Genomic DNA, 26,318 nt, shown 5'->3' with positions numbered 1-26,318 from the left:
ACATTTCAGCTTTTATGGTCTGTGTGACTCTAAATGGACCATAATGTACTAAATGAACATCATGCTGTATTGAAGAAGACTTGAAACTAGAGATTGAGACATAAACTCATGTTTACAATGTTTACTGAGGTAATAAATCAAGAGAGAAGTAGAGTCATTTTGTCATAGACTTCTATACAACCAGAGGAGTCGCCCCCTGGTGGTCAGTACAGAGAATGAAAGTTTAAGGCAGTTCCTTAAATTTGCCTCCTGGTCAGGAAACATGAAATTTACTGAAAGCTCGAGATTACAGAGTACAAATGTATCTTTATTACAGATTCAAAACCCACACATACATCGAGTTGGATGCAAACAAACACACAGTTAAGAGAACTACAACAACTATAATGTTTAAAGATTTGCCATCCTTGGCTTTTGTCATAAAAAAGGTGCATTAAAAAGGAGTTTTAAAAACAACATGAAGAAAAATGGTTTAATCAACGTGGAACTAAAGTGTGAATACTGTAGCCTCTACATAAAAGAGAAGGGAAGTGAATCTGCAACAGATTCACTTCAGTTCCCTCTGCAGCTACATGGTGGGGTAGCAGCCATACTCAGCGATGCCACACTGGTTCCTCTTGTTGCGAGCCATCCGGATGTAGCCCTGGTCTCCAAATGTAGTGCCCCAACTGGACGCAAAGAGCAGAGAAAAATCAGATGTAAATAAAGGGACTAACACAAGTGTTACGCTGATACTGACTCATTCGTAAAGATCCTTGTTAAGTGATGAGAAGATATATATATATAGCTTAGCATGCACTATTCTCAGTGTTATGATTAGCATCAGCTAAAGTGTTAATATGGATAGGGGGGAATATTCTGAGAAATGATCTTGAATGTTTTCATCATTTTAATTAAACGATTGTTTTATCAGTTCAGTGGAACACAACGTGCCACAGATGTTCAGGCTTCAGGTCTTCTCCAGTGTGCTGCGACGTCCTAAACGCCACATTTATATGGTCGACCCCGCCCGCCGTTTCACAGCTGCATGTCCTCAGTCATTAGAGAGAACAGGTGTCGTAATCAACATCCAGGGTAAGATGCAAAGTCATTTAAACATTATTTTAAAAGGCTAATGCTGCTAATTTGTGTCATAAGATACGATAGAAACTTATAATATAAAACCCAGTGAATCTATGAAAAATAATCCACTTAAAAATAATAAAATAATGTTGTCACCACTGAACCTCTTCATTAAAGGCCCAATCTCCCTGTTTGTACATCTGCAGAAACACTAAGAGGAGAAACAGATGAAGGAACAGTGTGTGGTGAGAGGAAGCGGACAGGCAGCAGGTTGGGATGTTCATCATGCAATAAAAGAGGAGAATGAAACTCCCTTCTTCTCAGTTTACACACATGATTTCGATTGAGACCAGCCTTGTAGTCTGAGCTGAGGCTTACGCGAGAGGCAGGTTTTTGTGGAGTTTTTAAGTCAACCACCAAACTCATGTCAGCAAAATACCCAAAGTCATTTCCTGTTTCCCTATAGAAGCTACACATGAGCTCAGAATGCATGTATATTTGTTGGTATATGTATGTTTGCATGTATGGGGAAGTATAAAATGTCCCACCTGTTCTTTACCAGCCAGTAGTCCCCTTCCTTCAGTGTGCCGTAGCCCACCGCTAACATGCCGTGGTTCACTGTCTGGGAGCAGCTCGCGTCATTGTACACTCCTGAAATGGCAGGTTTCAAAATCAAAAACAAATCCATCAATTATAATCACATCTGTTATGTTTTAGAAACATTTAAGACGGGAATTTCTAGTATACTTTCAAAAAAATGTGCCCATATTCTAATGTTTTGAAAATTGACAGAAGTATATTTAAAAAGACAAATGAAGAATAAATTGTCTTATTATTGATTCTGGTGTCTTTAATGAGTAGTTTAATATAAGGCTGTCATGCAGTGTTTTACTGCCCCAACTGGATAACATTGAGCTGTTCCGCACCTTTAACTACTCAACAGTGATTCCTGGAGCACATCTGTACATCAATGCAAAAGTTAAACCACTTTCCACCAGCATAAACACGATGTTCAGGGAGTGTTTAGCTCGGAATTTCCACATAAATAAAGGACAAACCCCCCACCCGGTTCCGAACATGTCTGGATCTTTCTGCATCCAAGTCACATGAGTAAAGATGAGAGTGATGATGTGTAACGTACCGCTCCTGTAGAAGGCGAATGTGGGCCGTGTGGCGTCAATGGCCACTGAAATGGGTCCAATGGTGGCGATCGCCTCCTTCAGAGCCCCCTCGTCTCCTTGAGGCAGGAAGCTGTAACTGGAGCAGTTGGCGGCGCGGGACGCGGCCTTGTAGAGGCACTGCTGTGACTGAAGGGAGAGGACGCACCGGGGTTAAAACTGAGGAGCCGCACTGTGTGAGATATACCCGATGGCCTGAAAGGAAGCAATGGCATGAAATGAACTGACCAACTGATGACGTCCATGTGTGTAACATGTAACTTTTTTCTCAGCAATTAAGCTCCAGAAGGCGAGGCAGGAAATTAAGAGAATATTTCACATCACGGAGACATTTGATGTTTGTTTTGGGTGAATTGGAGCCACAACACCTCCGCGAGACTGCAGCAGTCTGCCGGATCGGCTCACAACTGCCCTCCTCCTCCTCCTCCTCCTCCTCCTCCTCCTCCTCCACACAAACGCCAACAACAGCGAAACCAGATGAAGCCCGGAGGACGAACACGCTGTCCGCTCCGATTCATTTATTGTTGCTCCAAAGAGACATTAACGGCGGACCACAGACAAGTGAGGAGAGTGTTGCAGTCCACAGCCTGGAGGGTCGGACTTAACTTCTTGTACACCCACGTTGTTGTCTCGCACGGGGATTCGTTAACTGTAAACCTGAGTTTGTGCTGGGTTTCCTATACGTTTCCACTAAAAGAGGAACACCATGCCGGTCTCAACTCTGTCCTCAATTTCCTGATTCATTCTTGGGCCTTCGTAAGAGACAATCAGGGAAGCACCATGAACTATTGCAATAAACGCTTTCTATTATAGATACAAATGCTGTTTTTTTGGAAAAAGGGAATTAAAGCAATGCTTTTATCAGCGACTGGCTATTATTAATCAATGATTGTTTTATATGTGTGCAAGTTCGTCTTCTTTGAAAATGAAAGATTCAGACCATCATGCTGCGTTATGCTGTGTCTCTAATTGGGGGTTCCCCCACACATCATTGCAGTTTGTCATTGGCTCATATTACACACACCGCTTCCTGTTTTATTTTCTCCACTGACACCAAAAACAGAAGTTGCAACCTTCGTCATGTGGACTAATTATGTAAGTCATTCCCAGCAGCTGCACCGTGTTTGGTGGAAGTGCTTTTAACAGCTGTTGCACCGTCATCTTCTGAGCTTCAGAGTCACTTTAAACTAGATTATTTGATAAGATTTTATAAAAATGTGCTGTTGCTGAACACTGTTCATTGATTGGTTGATGTAATTTGCTAATTTGTTACTCGTCTCTTTTATGTGTGAAATGTTAAGTTTTAAGTCTGTCGTTTGTTCGTTGTGTGAAACTTTTAATGCTTCCTTCTTGGCCAGAGATTTTGAATCTCAATGTTCCCATTGAGATTCAAAATTATTATTCCTGGAAAAATAAAGGTGAACAAACTAAGTATATTCAAAATATGCACAATTGTCACCTTTCATTTTTTCCATATTCCATCTACTTGATTCCATCTACTCCGTTTTCTTGATTTTGTTTGTTCGATAAGCAAATAGTGACGAATGTATGAGAAGTTCCTGAGGTGTGAAGAAAAGTCCTCAAATGTCTTTCGTCCAACCGACGAACCAAAAAAATCGAATACATCAACTTTACTGTCATAGAAGAAAACGAGATCATATTCACATGTAAGAAGCTTAAAACATTAAAATGTACCATTTCTGCTTTCAGAAATCGACACGTTAAACACGCAGACACAAAGACAAGTTATCAGTGTGTAACACAAACAAGATGTTCTGCCTAAAGTATAATTATTGCCCTCGGAAACAAACTGACGACAAGTTCCATTTACTAGCTTATGTTATCAGAAGAAAATATAATTTAAACGTTTAAAATTCAAGATCTTGTGATATGATTGAAAGCTCCAGAACAGCTACTTATTATATACATAGAAACACAAAGCGAACAACAACCTCTGCTACTTTACAACATCAGCTGTAAGTCATGACATGCAGAAGTAGTTCTCATGCGCATTACACATTTTTAAACACGGCGTACTGCACTAAGATACACTAAGACATACTAAAATACGATACACATCGCTCAACTCCTCAAAACAAAAGCTTTTGCAAGTGTTTTTTCAATAAGAGATTCTGAATATTTTGGCCCTTTGTTTAAAAAGACCTCATCTAGAAATGACGTCGCTTTGCTTTCGTGTTGTTTTTCTGTGAAAGGAACACGTTCCTGAAACTCGCTTCCTGATCGCTTGAAAGTTGCTGCAAACTTCATCGCTTTTAAGAGCGCAACCTCACTTCCAGCTCATGAATGTAACGTCTTTTACCGCCTGCTTTGTTGGATCATGCAGCATTCGCTCTCACGTTCTTCACCAGATTCTTCTAATCTCCTTAGTTCCTCAGAAGTCCTTCTAGGGACGGGTGTCGCAAATGTGAGAAATACAGATGGGAAACTGATGCCAGAGAATTCCTCTCTGTACTGTTCATGTTCTTCCCGCTCACTTTCGATGCTGTTGTGCGACTTTGCTTGAGGAAAATGTGATTTAACAGTCAACTGCCACGGAGGTCATAAACATCATGGCTGAGGTTATTAACTTGGGTTTGTAGGTGCTTACGCGTGCGTATATTTGATCTGACCTTTTGTTTCAGTTTTTTTTAAATTCCTTTCCACGTTTCTTTTTCTTCCCAACATTTAACGGGTCTTCCCAAATCCCCTCGATGCCTCTTTGAGCAGCAGGATTAAAGCAGTTACTCACCTGTTGTCCTCTGTACGGGTACGAAGCGTCCGAGTCGATGCCCTGGTTGTCGATGATGTACTGGAAGGCGTGGTGCATAAAGCCACCGTTGCAGCCGCGGTTGCCGTATTTGCTCGAACAGTCCACCAGGTTTTGGGGGCTGAGGTCCACCAGCTTCCCGGTCGTCTTGGCTAACTGGCCCTCCAAGGCCCCTACGGAACTGAAGGCCCAGCAGGCGCCACAGGAACCCTGGATTTAAATGAGTGGTGTTACTGTGATGTTGTACACACACTGCACCTTTTATTTTTCCTTCTTTATTATCTTCAAAGTCAGCTGATCACAAAGTCACATTTCCATGTTTGGCAGCACAACGCGCGCTTGTAAAAGACGAAGCCAGCGGAGTGTAAGAGGTTAAAGAACTCTACTGACCGTGTTGGTCTATTATAACATGTTGCACACAAGAATATCAACGGCAAAATCAATACTTCTTCACATTGTAATGCAACTTTTTTTTAAGTAACACACTTTTCTTATTAGTGACTTTTCACAAGATCTTAAGACTCGCAAGAAAAAAGTCACTATTTGATGATTATTTAGGGAAGTGATTTATATTGGAGTCTTTTTGGTTTAATGCCTTTTGTCATTGTGTCGTCAACAAATTGTCTGTGCAACTTCAAGAAATGAAGCTTTGTGAAACAATCATGTAAATGTTATTCACATACTTTAGTTCATAATGTTGTTCCCCAAATATTGTACTTTTATTGTTCTTTTCAACAATAAACTACATTTAAAATCAAATATCAAGTTGTGAGAACTGTCTGTGCCAACCTTCAAATGTCATTCCCCCTTTTTTATATCCTATTAGACAACCAGGTGACATTTATAAATTCTTGAGTTCTGGCCAAAAACATCACAGTGACAAACGGACGCGCAATGACCACAAAGAGACGCAAAACAGGTGCAGAAACACAAAGAGACGCAAAACAACTACAAAGGGATGCAAAACAACTACAAAGAGACGCAAAACAACTACAAAGAGACGCAAAACAACTACAAAGACACACAAAACAACTACAGAGACACCAAACACCTACGAAGAGATGCAAAACAACTACGAAGAGACGCAAAACAACTACAAAGAGACGCAAAACAACTACAAAGAGACACAAAACAACTACAAAGACACACAAAACAACTACAAAGAGACACAAAACAACTACAAAGAGACACAAAACAACTACAAAGAGACACAGAACGACTACAAAGACACACAAAACAACTACAGAGACACCAAACACCTACGAAGAGATGCAAAACAACTACAAAGAGACGCAAAACAACTACAAAGAGACGCAAAACAACTACAAAGAGACACAAAACAACTACAAAGAGACACAAAACAACTACAAAGAGACGCAAAACAACTACAAAGAGACACAAAACAACTACAAAGACACACAAAACAACTACAAAGAGACACAAAACAACTACAAAGAGACACAGAACGACTACAAAGAGACACAAAACAACTACAAAGAGACACAAAGCAACTACAAAGAGACACAAAACGACTACAAAGAGACACAGAACGACTACAAAGAGACACAGATCGACTACAAAGAGACACAAAACGACTACAAAGAGACACAAAACAACTACAAAGAGACACACAACAAATACAAAGAGACGCAAAATGACCACAAAAGAAGTTAAAGAACTGTGTAAACAGTGCAAACAACTATAGGTCTGTGTGCCTCGCTCCTATGTGAGGGTGTAATAAAAATAATTATGATGTATAAAATTATATAAATATTAAAACGGGTGTATTTTTAGGGATGAAGAGGCCAAATAAAGGCTGCATACACTTTTATTTCCACGAGTGATTTTTCTAATGCAGTAACAGCAACTGGCTGTTTTTTCAAAGCTGAGATATTGAACAGATAACTCAGCGGTTGGATGGTGAACTAGACTCGAGGTGAGAATGCATGTCTGGCAGTGCGGTGGCCGTCTTCTGCACCTGTTTTGCAAAACCAAGACTTCCTGTGTGAACAACAACCGCTTCGACGAATAAGTAACAGGAGGAATGTGTGGGATGATGACAGTTGATTGCATCACTGAGAGACACAATCAGTCCTTTGTGTTTTCACCAACGCTGCTGATTAAGCCTGCTGACAGGGGTGTTAAGCTCGGCCACCGATGGAAACACGGAGTGTGGTTTTATTTACCTGATTCTTGACGCTGGTGACGCAGCCCTTCGCTCTCCAGTCCATGGTGTCCGGTGCGTCGGCGCCCGATGTGCCCACGGAGGCAGATGGTGCCCTCTGGATGCCAGTGGGGGCACTGAGTGTGGCGTAAGACTGCAGGATCTCCTCTGGCGTCTGTGAGGAGGTAGATAAGAGCAGCGCTGAGATCAGTTTTAAGAGGCCTTTATTCATTTGGCAGGAGAGGAAAAAATAGATTTTAAAAAGGACAGAAGTCGTGAGAAAGTCCGTTTTTAAATGTATCATCTAATGTCACAAATATGTGAGGTTCAGCTGCAACAGCATGATTAGGGACTCTTTAAATCTCTGTTTGTTGTTATAATAATACATAAATAGTCTTATTATTATATACTAATACTACTACTACTACTACTACTACTAATGATAATAATATGAACAATGATAACAAGAATAATTATGAGTGGTATTATTGTAATTATGATCACATTTTGAGCAGCTAAAGCTAAAACCTTTATATGTTCTCTGGGTTTATATTTATGACTTTGCATTCAAGTTTTTTTTTTCTCATATATTTATGATTTTACATATGGAAAAGTAAAGTCAATTATCTTTCTTTTCGTTGAATAATCCCCTTTTCCCCGGCTCTGTATTTACGTATTTATTTTTTAAGCTACGTCGTTGTCGTATTTACCTCAGACACACTTTTGTTGATTTATTCACCATAAACGCGCTGACAGAAGGCGAACGTGGAGCCTTTGGGGCCTCTTGGGGGTCCAGCTGTCTGCTACCTCGTCAGTATTACAGCAAATAGAGCAGCAGCATATCCAAGATTTATGTTTTTTACAAATATATATGGACATACATAACTACACTTTATTATAACGGCTAGCTTTTGCGCTTCAAAGTTCAAACTAGTCACGCTGTATCCCCTTCTGACCTTCCACCAACATTAATACTGCATCATTAATGAACACATGCTGATGATCATGAACCAATAAAAATCATAAAACTTTTTTTCCACTGCAGTTTAAAACAGTAGAGCGCGTGAACGTGTCTCACCAGGTCTCCCATGTGGTTCATGCTGAGCTCGTAGGTGTGGAGCCCCATCGAGGCCTCCAGGTTGTGCATGGTAATGAGCATCAGGTTACTCTCCCACAATTCCCTGCGGCGCACATCCTCCACCTCAACACAAAAACACACAGTGAGAGTGCATCGGGTCAAATATCGTTTGACTTAATGATACATCTCACATATGGATTTGCGCCCACAAGTATATTCCATCCACCTCTTTCTTTTTCTTTTTCTAATCGCGTACCTCGTTTCCGTAGTTTTTCTCGTGTGTCTTCTTCCACAGTCCCCAGTGGACGTCCAGCCGGCTGTCAAACATGGCCGCTGCCCCGACACACAGGGAGACGAGCAGCAGGCTCCCCAACATCAGGCCTGTTACACACACACACACACACACACACACACACACACAGGCACACAGGAACACAAACACACACACACAGGCACAGACACACACACACACACACACACACACACACAGGAACACAAACACACACACACACAGGAACACAAACACACACACACACACAGGAACACAAACACACCCACACACAGGAACACAAACACACACACACACACACACACACACACACACACACACAGGCACAGACACACACACAGGAACACAAACACACCCACACACACAGGAACACAAACACACACACACACACAGGAACACAAACACACACACACAGGCACAGACACACACACAGGAACACAAACAAACACACACAGGCACAGACACACAAAGAATAACTTCATGATGTTAGTTGTAATGAATAAATATATTTTAAAATCGAGTACATTTCTCTGCATTTATAGTTTTCTACTGTACCGAAACGTACCGAACCGTGGCTCCACTGTATCGTACCGAACCCAACCGTGAGTTTTGTGAACCGTTACACCCCTAAAATATATATATATATATATATATATATATATATATAGCTGTTGTATGTTGTAGTCAGTGGTTTAAACATTCAGATGCACCTGATACCTCTCAAAGACTTGTGTGAGTGTTCGAGATCTGCGTCTGCTGCTCAGCAGCAGGCCAAGTATCACTTCCTTCAAACTTACAATCTATGAGCAGCACATCATCAGAGTGAGGCAATCATCACAAGACCAGAACTGAAACCGTGTGAACAAGCAAGAAATCTGACCGAATGCATCATCAGCGATCGTGTGATCCAATGATCGGACAGGACGCAACAGCTTCAGACGACTGGGCGAGAGAATCAGCGATTTTATGAAGGAAGTAGAGAAGTTACTGCTGATGAATATTCAGTGTTCAGAATGTTGATCTGCCAGTTTCACCGGATCAAGATGACTCTGAAGTCACCTGACCCGACTGACTCACTGTCACAGTTCACAGATACATGAACACGAGATGAACCCAAATCTGAACCTTTAATATTCAAAACAATCACCAGAATCTGACACTCTGTTGACTTTTCATACATTATCAAGTAGATTATAGTCGAGTGACTTTATCTGAAGAAAGTGTTGTTTATTTGTCACTTCTGTTCATCTCACAGACTTACCAATAATAAAAAGACATATCTGGCCTCTAATAAACATTGTAAACTGTAGGATAAATGTGCAACACATTCCCTCCAGATGAAATATTAAAAGATATTGAAAGTCATTATAAACCACCAGTCACACTAAACCACAGTATAACAATGTTATATAGCATTGTTATTAATATTTTCCTCCACTTTGATAAACACACCTGCAGCCTGACGACAAAACAAACTCATGTCTAAAGCAAAGAAACGAAAGTAAAAGCATCCGCGTTAAAGCTGTTGATCCGCGGATTCCCTTCAATGGAAGAGTCAGAACGTCTGTGTTGTGTGTGTGTGTGGGTATTAAGTGTTTAACTTGCCTTGAACAGTGCGCGCCATCGCTGCTTCTCCGTCGCGTTTGAACCGCTCTGTGTGTTCCTGCTCGCTATTTATGAGGAAACGTGTCACGTGGCCTGTCGCTGTTCTTCCCCTCGAGAAACAGAAAGCAGCGTCGCCCTGAAGTCCGGTCACCTGAAGCCGAGCTGCGGTGAAAACAGCGCGAGAGAGGAGGAAGTGCGTGCACGAGGGAGTAAAGGAGCAAAAGTTACGACGACACACTTTTAAAGCTTTAAAACGGAACCTGAGAATCACACCGACTCCCCTGAGACTCGAGGAGAGGGTTCCTGGTCTTATCTAGCGTCTAAACACATTCAAATAATAACTTTTATATATTTGTTAAAAAGTCTAACGGCGCAGCAGCACGATGTGAACTACAACTCACAACACAAATATGTTATATGAAACAAATGATTGAGATTTAACAGGATCAAATGTTCAATAAAAAGTAATTTGTGCTTAAAGAGCTGAATAAACGTTCAGATTGAGAGTCGTAAATATTTAGTGTGTAAGTTTAACATATCGTCCTCAGGGCTGAACAAATGGAAATGAAAGCACTCAGTTACACTTTACACCGTTTGATGTAACAAACAGAATCCGACCAGCTTGCACATACATGTTGCATTGTTCATTCATTTTGGATTATTGTGTTTTCGTTTTCTCGGACCTCATGGCGGATATTTTATTTGCTGTTCAATATTATTAAGTTTCTGCCAACAGCTCAGCTGTTTATCAGCTCTTATGTGCGGCGAACTCTTCTCATTTCCTGTTAATCAATTCATTGATTCATTGCATTCCCACACGTTCTCAATGTGTTTATTTCTAGAACATTATGTTCTGTGTGTATTCTAACGAGATCCCTGAGATATTATATTAAGAATCTGTTCTTAGACTTCGGCTCATGCGGGGTTCAAACAGCAGGCCTCGCTTCACGTATCAGATCGAGCAAGTTTGCAAAAATAGAAACCCAACTTTTCTTCTTGAAGTGTCACTTTTAATTCTTAACTGGATAAACTGAACCACTTCACGTTGGGAAAACAACACATTTAGTCTCTCAGGGTGAAAGGAATGAATGAAATGCAGCTGCCTCTGTTAGCAACGTTAGCTGCTAGCCGCTGGCTCAGCCGTCGCCTCGCTGAGAGCCACGTGGAGGCAACTCCTCGATCACAAAGACGGCGTGTTCAGAGTGTACGGCCAGACGTCACACATATACTGAACACAATGCAGCTCGTTGAGGATGTGATTGTAGCTTTTCTGCTTAGCTACATACATCTAAAACAGTTGTGTTCTCTTCCCGCTTGTTCAAAATTAGAATGAGGAATTTAAACGATGCATTTAACTTCACAATGAAACCTTTATTCATAGAAAACACCAGTTTACAGTTTGATCATCAGACAAAGTGCTGAACAGGAAAACAAAAGTCGACACGATCGAGAGAAAAAACTTAAAATTTTAAAAGAACCGTCGAAAGAAAGAGGAGGAGCTCCCATTGGCCGGCAATGCTTCCTGTCACAGTGGATTTAAACTCTGTTGGTTCTCGAGCTGTAGTTAAAGCTGAAGGGGCCGTGGAACTGTCTCCGGCTCCCAGCGTGCTGTTGAGAGTTGACTTGGTACAGTGTTCAGGTTTAGGGTCAGCAGCAGGACCTGGAGGTACGAAATCTGTTCATGCAGCAGACCACCGGGGAGGTCACAAAGACCACCGGGGAGGTCACAAAGACCACCGGGGAGGTCTGCTGGTGAGAAGATACAACTGAAGAGTCTTAAAGGGGTTCAAAGTGCTTCAAATAACTCAAGATAAACCAAACGTCCCCATCAGACACTTGGAATCTAAGACTTCACACAAATTCATCGCTGGAAGAGGTTCATTCCAAAAGAGTCTGGTTTCTTATTTCAATGTTTGGTGATTCGAGAATATATGTTTGCAGCAAGACAGAATCAAATCCTCTGTTGTTTGCGGTGGGTTTGTATGTTGGACTCATGGATGTATTATAGAACTGGGTCCCCATAAATGGCATCTGTTCAGTTCAATGAGAACTGATCGCCTGCGGCACATTCACCAAAAAAGGTTCAGCAGTGATGTCATTCAGAATAATCAAAAATACTTTTCTGGGGCTTTGGAAGTGTTTTAAAGAGATGACACACCTATGGCTTAAACATGTACAGTAATAAGAGTGATAATTGACCTGAGATGTCTCTTTTAAAATGTTGTTTTTGGGCTCCAGGGGATTTATTTGCAACTGGACCACCAGTTTAATAATACGTCCATGGTAGGAATGAGCTCTGCATACACAGTCAAGTGCATTTCTGTGTGTCGTAGTCGAAGCAAAGCCCCTTTCCGTCCTCCTTCACACGACGGGGTAGCTGGCGAGGTTGGCGATGCCGCAGAGGTTACCGCGGTTACGTGCCATCATGATGTAGCCCTGCTTGCCCCACTCTTCGCCCCAGCTGTCAGGGACACAAGAAAAAGGAAAGATGAGATGGAGATGGAGAGAAAGACACATGAGAGTCGTTGAGCATTTGTCACCAACACGCCCGACAGACGGCGTCAAATCAACGCCGCCGTGTCGTTTCACTTTCGCCGGCCTTATGAGCCGCCTGCTGCCGCTCTCGACAGGTGATGATGTCCCCCCCCCCCCCCACCTGTTCTTGACGATCCAGAATTTCTTCCCCTTGGTGTTCACTCCGAAGCCGACAGCCAGCACGGCGTGATTGATGTCGTCTTTGTTGCAGTTGCGGTCGTAGTAAATACCTGGGAACACGGCGGCGGAGAGGAAGAGTGAGCGAGGAGACATTCAGAGCTGGAAGTGCACCAGTGAACCAACACACACACTTGTTCAGGTTGTAAAATCAGAAACTGCCTTCTCACAGTTTCACGGTTTCTATGAGGTCGTTTTAATTATCCAGCTCGTTGACGAAGGTTTTATTTCTTCTCTCACTTTGCTGCTGCTGTGTGGACGACTACTCAAGCTGTGAGCAGCATGAAACCTGAGCAGTTATTAATGACTGACTCCTGAATTAGAACAACAGGCCTTTGGAATTCTGGGACCTGTAGTGTGAAAACGCACTTCCTGTTACCACTGCCTGGAAGGTCCTTCCTAACTATTAAGAGCTAAAGGGCTAAAACATACTAAACCGCTGACAAGATAGAAAATGTGTTAGCAATTGTTTTTTATCACACTTCTTAAAGGGCCAGTGTGTAGGATCTGGCGACCTCTAGTGGTGAGGATGCAGATTGCAACCAACTGAAACTTCTCCCGTGTGCGGCCGTGTAGAAGCACGTGTTTGGTTTGTTCGTTCTGGGCTTCTGTACAAAAAGAGATGTTCTTCCATAACATGTCTTCTTTCAGAGAACATCCCAAAAACACATTTAGCTGTTGATTTTACTACGCTGTCTATTTCTCATAGATAACGCCTCATTTGCATATTTAATCACAGACTTTAATGGAGAAATAATTGTCTTCATGTCGTAATAACGGGGAAGTTCCATGGTGATATCTACTTCCTTTTCTTTACCCGCTGCACCTGTCGTGTCTTTCCGTGACAACAAAATGCAGTGTTGTGACTCCGTCTCTACTTTCATATTATTTCTATAGAACAGTACAAACATGTCGTAACAGGAATCAGATAATTCAGTGTCAGATATCAGACATGTGAGCGTCTCACTGACCTTTCTGGTAGAACTGGAAGGTGCCGAGCGAGGCGTCGATGCCCACGGAGATGGGACCCACTTTGCACAGAGCTCGAGCCAGCGCTTGCTCGTCGCCCGCTGTGATCTCATTGAAGCCTTTGCACTGGGCTGCCATGCCCGATGAATTGTAGCGGCACGGCTGGTCCTTCAAGACAAAAGGAGGAGGAAACAATCCTGAATAAACCTGGTTCAGATCTCTGTGTTCTCTTCTGGCAAAAAAAACAAAAAAAACTGACGAAGAAATTGCAGCTGGAAAATGCGATGCTTCAAATTTAAGAACTACGTCAGTTATGGTCGTAATCTTCATACAAAAGGAAGCTGCAACAAACCAGAAACGAATCAACAGAAACTTCATTCTTCAGCTCACTTTTTTAACAAGAATGACACATGTTTAAGGTTCCAGATGTGCTGCTTTTCCACTCTAGTAAAGTGAATATTTTGGGGTTTTGGACTTTTGTTCTGACAAAACAAGACTTTTGATGATGTCACATTGGGAGTCGTTTTCTGATGTTTTATCAAAAAACAAATAACTGATGAACAAACAAAACATCGGATGAATCGATAATAAAAATAATTGTTAGTTGCAGGCCTGTGCAGCAGACCTGCTGATCTTCCTGTCACGTGCACTCCTCGTGTGACTGATCACAGCCTCGGTACGTTAGTATCCAAACAATGGGGAGAATGCAGCCTTTAAGTCGCACTTCCTCGTTGCACCAACAGTTAACTGAAGAGGAAAGTGTGTTTGCTGTCAAATCTGTCAAAGCATCATGGGAACTGTAGTTCCAAAACTCACAGCGTGATTATCTTTCAAGGAAAAGTAAGACAAATCATATTAAGTCCTATATTCCACGTTGCACATCATTAATAGTGTTGCATTCAGTCTGAGGGGAGGCCTCCGTCAGACTTTAACAAAACACCTGGCTGGGCAGTGAGTCTGCTTCCAGTTGTGGGTTATGACCACAGAACAGGATGTCACACCAACAGCACATGACAGCAAAGAGAAACGAAGCATTTAAAGATGTGGTTGACCTCAGTCTCAGGACACGTGAACGTTCGGGTCACATGTTGACCCACTGAAGGGGAAGTTAAGGACTCAACTGATTTATTTCCTTCACGTGTGCAGCGTTGCGGCTTCCTTACCTCTCCGACGTACGGGTAGGCCTCCTCCGAGTCGATGCCTCCGTTGTCCTCCACGTACTTGAAGGCGTTGGTCATGTATCCTCCTCCGCAGCCGCTGTTCTCCTTGACGCAGTCCACCAGGTTCTGGGGACTCAGGTCCAGCAGCTTCCCCGTCGTCTTGGCCAACTGGCCCTCGAGGGCCCCGGCCGAACTGAAGGCCCAACAGGAGCCACAGGAACCCTGACAGGAAAGAGAGGAGCTGGTTTCAGTTTGATGATACGATATGCACGTAGGCCCCGTTACAGGACGATGAATACGACCAAACAGAAAATGATGCGAGCTAATTCTGCAGCAAAAAAGCCAAACAAATGTACAAATGTACAAGTTCCTGCTTCTCAGCTGGGAAGATTTGCTGTGTGAGAATAAACTGAATATCTTTGGGTTCTGAATTGTTAGTCAGTGAAAAGAAGGAATCTAAAGGCGGCACCCTGGCCTTTAGGAAACGGACAGACTTTGTTTTGCATATTTTACACTCCACATTAAAAAGATAATTGGCAGATGAGTCAGTCATGAAAACTGCATGAATATCTCATCAGCCTAAAGGGAAATCAAAGTGATAGATGAGGTGTGTCTTCTCCCGTCTGTCCACTGGGAGGCAGATGTTTCTGTGTGAGAACATGTCACACAGTGAGAAATGTGATGTTTTATTCACAATACTCTGCCACAGTCACTGACATGTGTTTTAAGATGAGAAACATGTGCCATGGTCACCTGAGCAGGACACTACTGATGACATGGAATGCCCATACGAATGTTCGATGAACTCCAGTGATTTGAAGGCTGATATAGACATGAAGGCTGCCTCCTCTTAGTTTTAATATAAAGTCTGTGTGTCTTGCTCTTATGTAGGGGAGGTGGTGGGGACCATTGTCACTAAATCCACCCATGTGAATGCACCTACAGTTGCATTAAAAATATATATCATCTGATTTCACGAGTGACAAATAGAATTATGAAATCCAAATGTCAAACCAGGGTTCCGTTAACGAACAGGATGTCTGTGGTGCTGGAGACGCTCTCTCAGTCATGAAGGAGTAAAACAGCAGCAGAGTCGCTGTGTGACTGTAAATGATCCTCTGGCTTTGGGTTAGAAACACCTCTGCTGCTCCAGGAGTCTACATGTGGGTTTATCACATCATCTCACCGGAGGATGTTCTGAATGCGCCGAGTAAAAGTGAAATGTGCCTCAAAACAAACAAAACATCAAAACAGGATTCAGTCATCGTGCTTCCGCCGGGGAGGAAGCGGCAGACTTGTTAGTATGCAGAGAGTGAAGTCAGACTGCTGCATGATTCATGCACCACTGGAAGCAGCTCAACACATCCTGCTCATAGCTGCAGTTTGACTTCCGTCCACCAGAGGGCGACAGCGTCCTCCACATAGACCCACATTTACAATAGAAATGGAAAATCATCCATCTGACATGTTTCAAATATTTGCAGTTATCATGTTTTTGTTTTTGTGTACACTATTATATATCATATATATGTAGATATATATATATCATACATATATATATATATATATATATATATATATATATATATATATATATATATGTATATATATATATATATATATATATATGTATATATATATATATATATATATATATATATATACATATATATATATATATATATACGTATATATATATACATATATATATATATATATATACGTATATATATATATATATATATATATATACGTATATATATATATATATATATATATATATATATACGTATATATATATATATATATATATGTATATATATATACGTATATATATATATATATATATATATGTATATATATATATATATATATATGTATATATATATATATATATATATATATATATGTATATATATATATACGTATATATATATACGTATATATATATATATATATATATATGTATATATATATATATATATATATATGTATATATATATATATATATATATATATATACGTATATATATATATACGTATATATATATATATATATATATATATATATATATATATATACATATATATATATAGATATATACATATATATATATATATACGTATATATATATATATATATACGTATATATATATATACGTATATATATATATATACGTATATATATATACGTATATATATATATACGTATATATATATATATACGTATATATATATACGTATATATATATATACGTATATATATATATATATATGTATATATCTATATATATATATATACGTATATATATATATACGTATATATATATATACGTATATATATATATACGTATATATATATATATATGTATATATCTATATATATATATATATGTATATATATATATCTATCTATCAAATCTTTAAGCTAAATCTAGTGTAAGTATAAATAAAAAGCATGCTTAAACTAAACATTTCTGGACCGATGAAGCCTAATTTGGAATGAATAAATGTACAAAAATATGCATGTGTTTGTAGAAAAACATTAAAAACTCAAAGTTAATGAACCAAAATGAAAATAGATGAACTATAACAGTAAAATGTGTCATGAATTATTGACCGTGCTGAGCCTTCAGTGCGTCAGCTTCAGCTCCGATGTTCATCAGATAACATCCCATCCCTTCCTGTTCTGCTCAACCCTTGTTTACACACGGCCCGGCTGTCCGATCCACTCATAATGACTGATTACATGTAAGAACTAAACCCATTCTTGTGTTTTCAAAGTCCCTTAGCAGTGAGAACCGGCTGCTTCCTCCGGCAGGTCACCGCCTCGTGCACTAACTGGGGCCGTGGTGACTTTCCTGCAGCGTGAATGAAGGTTGAAAGTGGAGGATTCTCACCACATAATCAAAACCCTCACTCAGCCTCTCTGAGATCACATGCTGCTGCTCTCTCGCGCTCACTCGTGTTGGAGGAGCTTTTGAATATTTTCATTTGAATTAGCGCTTCGTAAAACGGCTTTTGAGTGTGAACCTTGTGTTCCTGAACTCATCTCATTTTTAAGGGTTTCGAGTAAAAAAAAGTGCCTACTTATAATGTTTTCATAATTGTCCATACTTCTTTCAATATTTGCACAAGAAACTTCTAACATAACAAACACAGGACTTTCACCCTGGAGACTGCTGTTTGTGTCTTTTTTCTGACCTTTACAAAGTCGTTTTGTTGCCTAAACCTCACCGATCACATTTTAAATAAAACTTGTTCATGAAACGGATTTTTTATTCAGAAACGTTAACGTTCAACGTATCCCGCAGCGTGCAGCAACGTACACTGCCAACTGTTTTATTTTTCTGGCGACCGTTTGCTGTCTTTATTTGTTCCCGTCTGATTCTTTTTGCTTCTGCCTCCGACGGCAACATTTCCCCACAGAAATCAGTGAGTTTCATTCTCTGCGTTTTGCCTGGAAACAGCTGCGGGACATCTTTCTCAGCAGCTTTCCCCCCAAGCCCCCAAACAAACACCGTCAAAGGCATGAACCGAAGACACTTCTATCTGTAGATTCATATCTTGTGTTTCAGTCCATGAGAAAACGACTGACTGAGGAATATGACTTAACAACTTGTTCCACAGCCCGATGTCGTCTCATGTCCCAGGTCTGCTTTGATCGCTGTGCTTACTGAAGTGAAAGTCTTTAATCATGTGATATCAGCTGTTGATCACGTTCTCTGTCCTCATTGTGCTCTTCTGATTGTCATTGCCCGCATCGTGTACTCTAAGCGTCTGCTGATGACATGGACGGGGTATCACAGAAGGTAATTGATACAGATTGGTACAGATGCTAAAGGGTGCATTGTGTGCGAGACAGAGCGGCCGTAATCAGCACCCTGGGAATAAGGACGAGCTGTGTGATGCCATCACAACATGGTCTCAAGGTTTTTCCAGTTACTCTGGCTGATGAGACCTCTATAGGTAGCTGGAGCTTTGCTGGGAATTCATTAGGTCACACATCTTAGGCAGCACAGTGGAAGCTTATGGAAGCTGCTCTGCACTCATCTGTATCGGAGGTGAAGGCGTTAAGCAGATGAACCTTCACCAAACCAACCTTTCCTCTTGTAAAAGCAAAACAAATGCTTTTATTTTGAAGAGAGTGCTTTAAAGATGAGTACAATAACTGTAAAATGAATGACTACGCTTCACCCGAAGAAACCGCCAAAAACAAACAAACATAGACGCTCTGGTGAAGCAGATATCCAAGAAGAAGGATCATGAATGTGTTACCACAGTTTGTGTGTTTCTTTACTACAATACAACGACTCAGATGTGTGCTAGGCGACCTCTGACCTGGTTCTTCACTGGCGTCACCATGCCCTTCTTGCGGTAGTCAATGGATTTGGGTAACTTGAACACCGCGTCGTCCAGAGCCGCGGTGAAGCTGCGCTCGCTGTCCATCGGGACCTGCAGACCGGTCATCTTCTCGGACACTTCCTCTGACGTCTGAAAGATGAGTGCAGAAGGAGGTTGAGTTCCTCGATCAAAACAAGATATATTCAAAGAAAAGATGTCTTTGAAGAGCAGAAGTTAAGGATGACAGGTTGCACCCCTCTGACAACAGATGATATGAGACTTCCCTTGGTTCCTGGAATAATCTTGTGACATAGAAAATGTGTTGGGCCGGGAACAAGAGAAGAGAGGTGGAGAGGATTTATTTTTAGGCTTAAGACAAGAACAAGTGAAGAAGATACGGGAGGGGGAGGATTTGATTGAGCAGGGTGACGGAGGATGAAAAGTCTTTCATGAAGGGATGGGTTGAGTTTACTCAGAAAGGAAATGGAATTTTTCTGCACTGTACTAATGTCAAACAGTGACACCAGAGCGCCGTGACGGGCACAAAAGGGCAAGATTCACAAAACAACGACGTAAAGCAGGAAGCAGACGAGGAGGATGAGAGCAAAAGAGGTGAAATAAGGGAACTCCTGTATTATCGGTATTAAGCAATCATTTAAAATAATGTCCTGCCTTTTATTATTCTCAGAATTCCCCAGTGCTTTCATCACAGCTCGGTAGATCACCAACAGAAGAAGTACAGACCATCTGGTCCTTCCTTTCATTTCACTTAAGTGCAAGATGAAAATGGAAAGACATCCTTCATTTCCCGGCCACCTGTTTCTACATCAACACATGAAATTGGCCATTTATCCAGAAGTCTTGAATGTGTAAACTTCTACCTGTCACGAATAAATTAGCCGGTGTTTTTTACCCATATTAATTCGCACCCATTTTCTGATGTACGGCTTGTTACAGCCGGCAACTTGATGACAAAAACAACCATCAGTCCAGCATCTCAAAAGTGGGAATTTTATGCTTTCTTTCCTCCTATGTGACAGTAAACTGAATCTCTTTGGGTACAAAACAAGATATTAAAAAATGGAAGTCAGCATATTAATCCAGAATGAAAAGAATTGTGAGTTAGCTCGTTTTTTTTTTTATCTGGGAAAACTTGAACGTGTGATACAAGATCAGAAGCTGAGGCCTGTGAACGGCAAACAAGTGGGGCAGTTCCTCGGCATGCCGGTTGGTATTTCTTTACTTCATTAACCTGAGACGGAGGTCTGGTGTTGGCTGAGCCAGTGATACTGTTGTAATATAAATAATGATAAAATAGCAACTTGATTGGTTTCTGGTGATGAAATGTTGCGGAAACAAGCTGGAAAATGTCAGATTTCTGTCATTGGCTGCATTTAGCTGTCACTTGATACTTGTGTGCCATGAACTCAATGACATTTACGTCTTTAAAGACACTCACTCTGGCAAATTAGCTTGCGATCCGGTAGGAGAGGCCAGAAATAGACTTCTGAGAGCGGAAATGTCAAAAACAGAATGAAGAACGGAAAAGAATGAAACCATCTTTCTGTCCAGGAGTCGTGAAGCGTCCTCCACACAGAGTCGGTTGTCTTCCTCTTACATGGGATGAAGCAAATAACATAAATGTGGCCTCAAGCATGCAGGACCGGCTCAGACTCACCATGTCGCCCAGGTGGTTCATGCCCAGCTCGTAGGAGTGGATGCCCAGCGCTGCCTCCTGGTTGTGGGCTTCAATCAGCCGCATGTTCTTCTCCCAGATGGCCCTGCGAATCCCCTCTTCATCCTGAGACAAACAAGTGCAACGCGTCACTTTGGGTCAAGACAGGAGCTTGACACGAGGGTTATGGGATACTGGCGGCCGCTAGTGTCCTCCAAATGCAGACAATAGAAGTCTGCCCTCTTATAGAGAAGGCTTTAGCATGAATGATGATGTATTAGGTCTAGAAATATGAACTTTGGAGCATCAAGTCTTTGCACCTGAGGTCTTACGATATGCAGAGCCTTCCTCTCTTCCTGCGTTAACACCTGACAGCTCAGATACATGAATCTGGGCAAATAGGGCAACTCTGCATTTTAATTAGCGAAGAAAGGAAGCTTGCCTGTGTTACAGCCTCATTTCATTAATTAGGCCAATTAAACCCGTGCACGTTCACATAGCAATCTCCCCTACAGCTCAGACAGCAACACAACTGTCCAATGCAACTGGAAGTTGCCTTAATAAAATGTTGCTGCATCCCTTATTTTTAGAATATTGCCACCTCATCACCTCTGTACGTGTCGATAAAAGCCAAGGAGACTGATTTGCATTTCGGCCGTCTCAATTAGGGAATGAGACAGAGACGAGTGTTTGGTTGGTTCCTTAAAAAACATCCACGCTCTGCTTAGTATTCGTGGTCTTAACACTCATTAGCATAACTATAATGAACTATCCATTCCAGTAATGGAAAATGCAAATGATGCGCGGAGACTTTGGTTCTATTCAAGTAATGTCAGCTCAAGGAGGCGTTGAATTAGAGGCACTGTTGGAGGAATACTGACTGAAATCACTACGAGAGAGAGAGGGAGGGAGAGAGAGAGGGGGCGAGAGAGAGAGGGGGGGGGCGAGAGAGAGGGACAGAGAGAGAGAGAGAGAGAGAGAGGGACAGAGAGAGAGAGAGGGACAGAGAGAGAGAGGGAGAGAGGGGGAGAGAGAGAGAGAGGGGGGGAGAACGAGAGAGAGGGGGCGAGAGAGAGAGAGAGGGGGGGAGAACGAGAGAGAGGGGGGAGAACGAGAGAGAGAGGGGGCGAGAGAGAGAGGGACAGGCGAGAGAGAGGGACACTCAGGATTCCTCCTGTCATCTGAATCACCTCCATGAGACGCCGGGGGAAATAACACCGCCAGCAATTATGCTTCTTTGCAAAAAGGTAATTGGGGAAACTAATTAGTAGTGTACCTCCAGTTCATGAGTTGAGTTTATTAGAGACAGACTTCATCAACTCTAATTCACCTGTTTATTAGCACACGTTTAACCTGACACGCTTTGTGACACCATAGAAGACGCCAGAAGTCTTTGGAAACTGTTAAAGGCACTTTCAAAGACTCTCACGCCGAAGCCAGTCAGGAGAAGAGTGAACACATCTTGTTTCGTGTGATATGTGATTCCGCACACTCTTTGCTAAGTTTCAAGCTATTGCCTCGGTAGTACACCATCACGCAAACATTTCAGATGTCCCAGTTGGTGCTAATAATCACAAAACTCTGTTTATATGCTGATGACATGATACTATCCACTGAAACACCAAATGAAAACATCTACACTTCAACAATCTTAACATGTTGGTGGACTGGCAGCACCAGATATTTTAGAATACTTCCTGGCAGTGTAACTTAAGCAATCCTACATATTATTATTATATGATTATTCTAAAAACAAAAGGCAGCAAATCGTTAAGTTCATTATTTGGTTAAAATCTGACTCTCCTTTTTGGACTTTACAGTCAACAACAAACCCTCCATTTAATCTTTGAAACTATGACGGAACGACGAGCTGTTTGAATCATTGTTCATGACAAAATAAGACCACATACATGTGACTGACATACAACAGTGAATGTTGGGAAAACAAAACATCTGCCCTGTGTAATGCTCTCTCAACAGAGCTGCGATGTCCAGACAGATGCCCAGCAGACTGCCGACAGCAGAAACAGGCCGGCCGATAGAGAGCGAGGGGAGACGAGCAGTGAACTGACTGGCCGTTAAATTGAGTCCGCTTTCAACACAAAGACATCCACTTGTTGAGCAATTTACCGAAGCACAAAGAGAGCAAGAAGAGATGAGAGCGAACACAAGAAGCCTGAAGACGGAAGAAAGGGCTAAATGCATGCACACGTGTTCATCGGTGCGTACAGACACAGCTCGGCCTGTAATGTCAGTGACACTTACAGTAAAACGCTCTGATGAAAGTCACCATTGAGAAGGACATTGTTCAGTAAACTCAGCTGCGCAACTTAGAGCAACTCCGGTGATAAGGAAAGTCTGACATCCTCTCCCGTTAACGTCTGTCTGACCCGTCCCTCGGTCTCTCTCGAACAGCTTGGTGCAATCCTTGAGGAATTTGCATCGCGAATCCCTGTCTGTAAGTCTGTAAACTTTCCTTTTCACTATCAAATTGTGTAATCATGTTTTCTTCAGTTGTGGCAAAGCAAGTCACGAGCGAACCAACAGCACTGTCGTTACATATGGTTGGGAATAGCTTTTTTCTTGGATTTGTAAAAAAGCGTACACACACAGTCAATGGCAGAGACGTACCAGGCCGTTGTATTCTCTCCGGTGTGTGATTTTCCAATCCTCCCACTGGGCGTCCAGAGAGGCCTCATCCAGGTGGCTCAGGGCCGAGGCCGCCAGCAGCAACAAGCACACACACTGCAACATTCTGGAAGAACGACAGCAGAAAAACCTCACGTTTCATAGTCAGCACATCAAAAGTCAGAGTTCAGCATTGGCTGGAATTCTGTCCCGGAGTGGCGTGAGAGTCAAAGCTGCTATGAAAAAATGGAAGGATATAAATTGACACATCACTTTTTAATGGCTTCATGCTGGTTTTACTGTCACGTGATGGTTTCACTCGTGTGCCACCAAAGACAAGAAGCTGGTTTAGATTTCCCAGGAAACCCTCCAACAGCTGCAGTGGAGATAACTACATCCTGTCCAGAGCGCGGTGGCAAACAACACAATACTTTAGTTTTTTCGGCCACAAGCGCGATCAAACTTGAAGATATTGAATGTCGTCTGTCAGCAGCTTCATACCAGACACCAAAGGACCAGGAAGCAGATAAAGAATATGCATGTTCCCGTCGCTCTCTCATCAGGGATTCAAACACTTCCTCGGTGCATGTTCAACTCCAGACTGAGAGAAATCACAGCAGACTGGACTTTTGTCCTCCTCCTTTGCTTCTCTCTGCTTTCGTGCCATCTGTCATTCGTCAGCGTCTCCCGCTTCCTCTCTTGTTTCATGACACCCTGATCTTCCAGTACCTGGAAGAGCAAGATCGACCTGTTGAGTTTAACTAAACTGAAGCTTATCTTTGAGGCCGTGCGTGAACTGAGCTGCGTCCCACACACATATTGATTCCTTCTCGTCTTCACTCTCGGGCGGTGTGAAGGAAGTGTGAAGAATGATTTAAATAGCAGGGTTTCATGATCTATGCAAATCATCTACAGTTAATGTGAAAGAAGCACACTGTGCGTCGCTGTATGACTCATAGGAATTCTCCCTATGGACATTTCTTTGTTCTTCAGAAGTATATTTTACAGCATTGGTCAATATTTTGAACGATATGTTGTTCCAGGAGTAAGCCACACTAACTCTGCAGAGGTCGAAACAGCTCCCAGTTAAGTCTACACCTCTGACTTCCAAACCTCTTTCTGTTACGGGTCAACACAATCCTAATCATATTCACATGATCACTTTCATAGCTGACACAAACACTCATAAATCTGTCTGAGCCTTAATTCAAAGGAAATGAACCCTGAGAGTCAAACTTAAAGAGAACAGTGCCTGTAATGAAGAGAATCAGTCAGTTTCATTGAGGAGCAGCACATCAGGTTTACTCAACCTGAGTCCCGCTGGACGAAGTTCAGCGAGCTGAAAACGAACCCTGTTCCAGAGAAGGAATGCACAGAACTGAAAGTAAAACAATAAACTTCACCTCGAGTCCGACAGTCAAAGGGTTTGGTGAAGTTTTCTGAGTGCGACACCGTGTTCCTCTGCTGTCAAAGTAGGTCAGTGTGTGTGTTATATACCGGTTGGAGTTTGAGGAAATACAAAAGGCAGTTCCAGGTCTGGGGAGGAGGTTCTTTGTTTTCCATCTGGTCTCACTCAAACAGCAAAGATCCCTTCAGCGGATGACGTCAGGTGTCGGATTGCACTGTGGTGTCTGAAAACTTCACAGAGGACTGGCAGTGAACTCTGAGCCCAGCTGCATTCTGGGACACTGCTTGAAAAGTTGAATAAGACTGCTGGATGTTGAATAAAGATGGTGTCCTGAACCACATTCTCATCCTCATCCCACAACCCCATTAACCTCGCTATTATTCATCAGACCACTGTGGAGATGAACAAGTGCTTAGTGCTTAAGAATCAACATGGACATAAAGAGGATGAATGCATGGACCTCGATACAAAGACACTTTCTTTTTAACACTCAAGCATTTTTCCGACAGCTGGGAGGTAGAAACAAGCTGCAAGACTGTTCCTTTACAGGAGGAAATTGAAATATTATTCAACCAGATGTAACCGCACTGAGAGGTGCGAGGTTGTTTTAAAGGCTGCAGTTTATTCGCTCTACTTCCTGCCGTGTAAAGTATGACACTGCAGGCTTTATGTTCGACAGTGGTGGACAGAAACTAAGCACATTTACTCCCTTCCATATTTCCATTTGATGGTACGATATACTTCTATATACTTCTACTCTTCTACATCTCACAGGGAGATATTGTCCAGTTAATTCCACTGCATTTACCTCTCAGCTTTTTCCAACCATGTCTCCAAGACATTCTGTCGACGTACTAACTATTTGTTCAGCCCTGACTTATGATATTTACATTTTGTAACAATCTGATCTCCATAAATCTGCACACATATCTACAGGTCATATTTTTACAGTAAGCCATTCCATCATTTACATTGCACACCTTCATAATTCCTGGATGACGTGTTAACGGGTGCAATTTATGTTATTTATTTAAAACACCAGCTTCATTATCTGCAGGAATTGACAACCAAATAGAGGAAAAACATTGGAAATATGATCTGAAACCACAGTAAATGTTTTATTTTATTACAATGCATTCCATGGACACATGGACATTTTAATAGATTGTGGATTCTGACAGTCGGAGTGGAAAGACATCTGTCTTTTCTGTCCTTTCCATTACAGACACTGTTGGTAAACAAGCTATAAACGAGATACTACAGATTCAATCTGTTACC

General features: G+C 41.7%; 1 protein-coding gene across 1 annotated transcript; it reads right to left on the bottom strand.

The window, feature by feature from the left end:
• Nucleotides 1–451: 451 nt before the first annotated feature.
• LOC306782647 (uncharacterized protein) lies at nucleotides 452–25,145 on the bottom strand. The gene is made up of 17 exons (XM_079276091.1): nucleotides 25,036–25,145; nucleotides 23,636–23,759; nucleotides 21,008–21,130; nucleotides 19,327–19,479; nucleotides 14,988–15,206; nucleotides 13,827–13,992; nucleotides 12,800–12,908; nucleotides 12,511–12,604; nucleotides 11,814–11,892; nucleotides 10,144–10,305; nucleotides 8,506–8,630; nucleotides 8,250–8,372; nucleotides 7,194–7,346; nucleotides 4,990–5,217; nucleotides 2,204–2,369; nucleotides 1,611–1,713; nucleotides 452–668 (listed from the first exon to the last, which is right to left on the bottom strand). The coding sequence occupies exons 2-17, from the start codon at nucleotides 23,756–23,758 to the stop codon at nucleotides 569–571; spliced, it is 2,226 nt and encodes a 741-aa protein (XP_079132217.1). The 5' UTR covers nucleotide 23,759; nucleotides 25,036–25,145; the 3' UTR covers nucleotides 452–568.
• Nucleotides 25,146–26,318: the final 1,173 nt, after the last annotated feature.

This window comes from Melanostigma gelatinosum (assembly GCF_949748355.1).
Source record: "Melanostigma gelatinosum genome assembly, chromosome: 9".
In the NCBI taxonomy this organism is placed as follows: Eukaryota; Metazoa; Chordata; class Actinopteri; order Perciformes; family Zoarcidae; genus Melanostigma; species Melanostigma gelatinosum.
The sequence above is the reverse complement of the archived record's forward strand: the minus strand, read 5'-3'. Positions and strand labels throughout refer to the sequence as shown.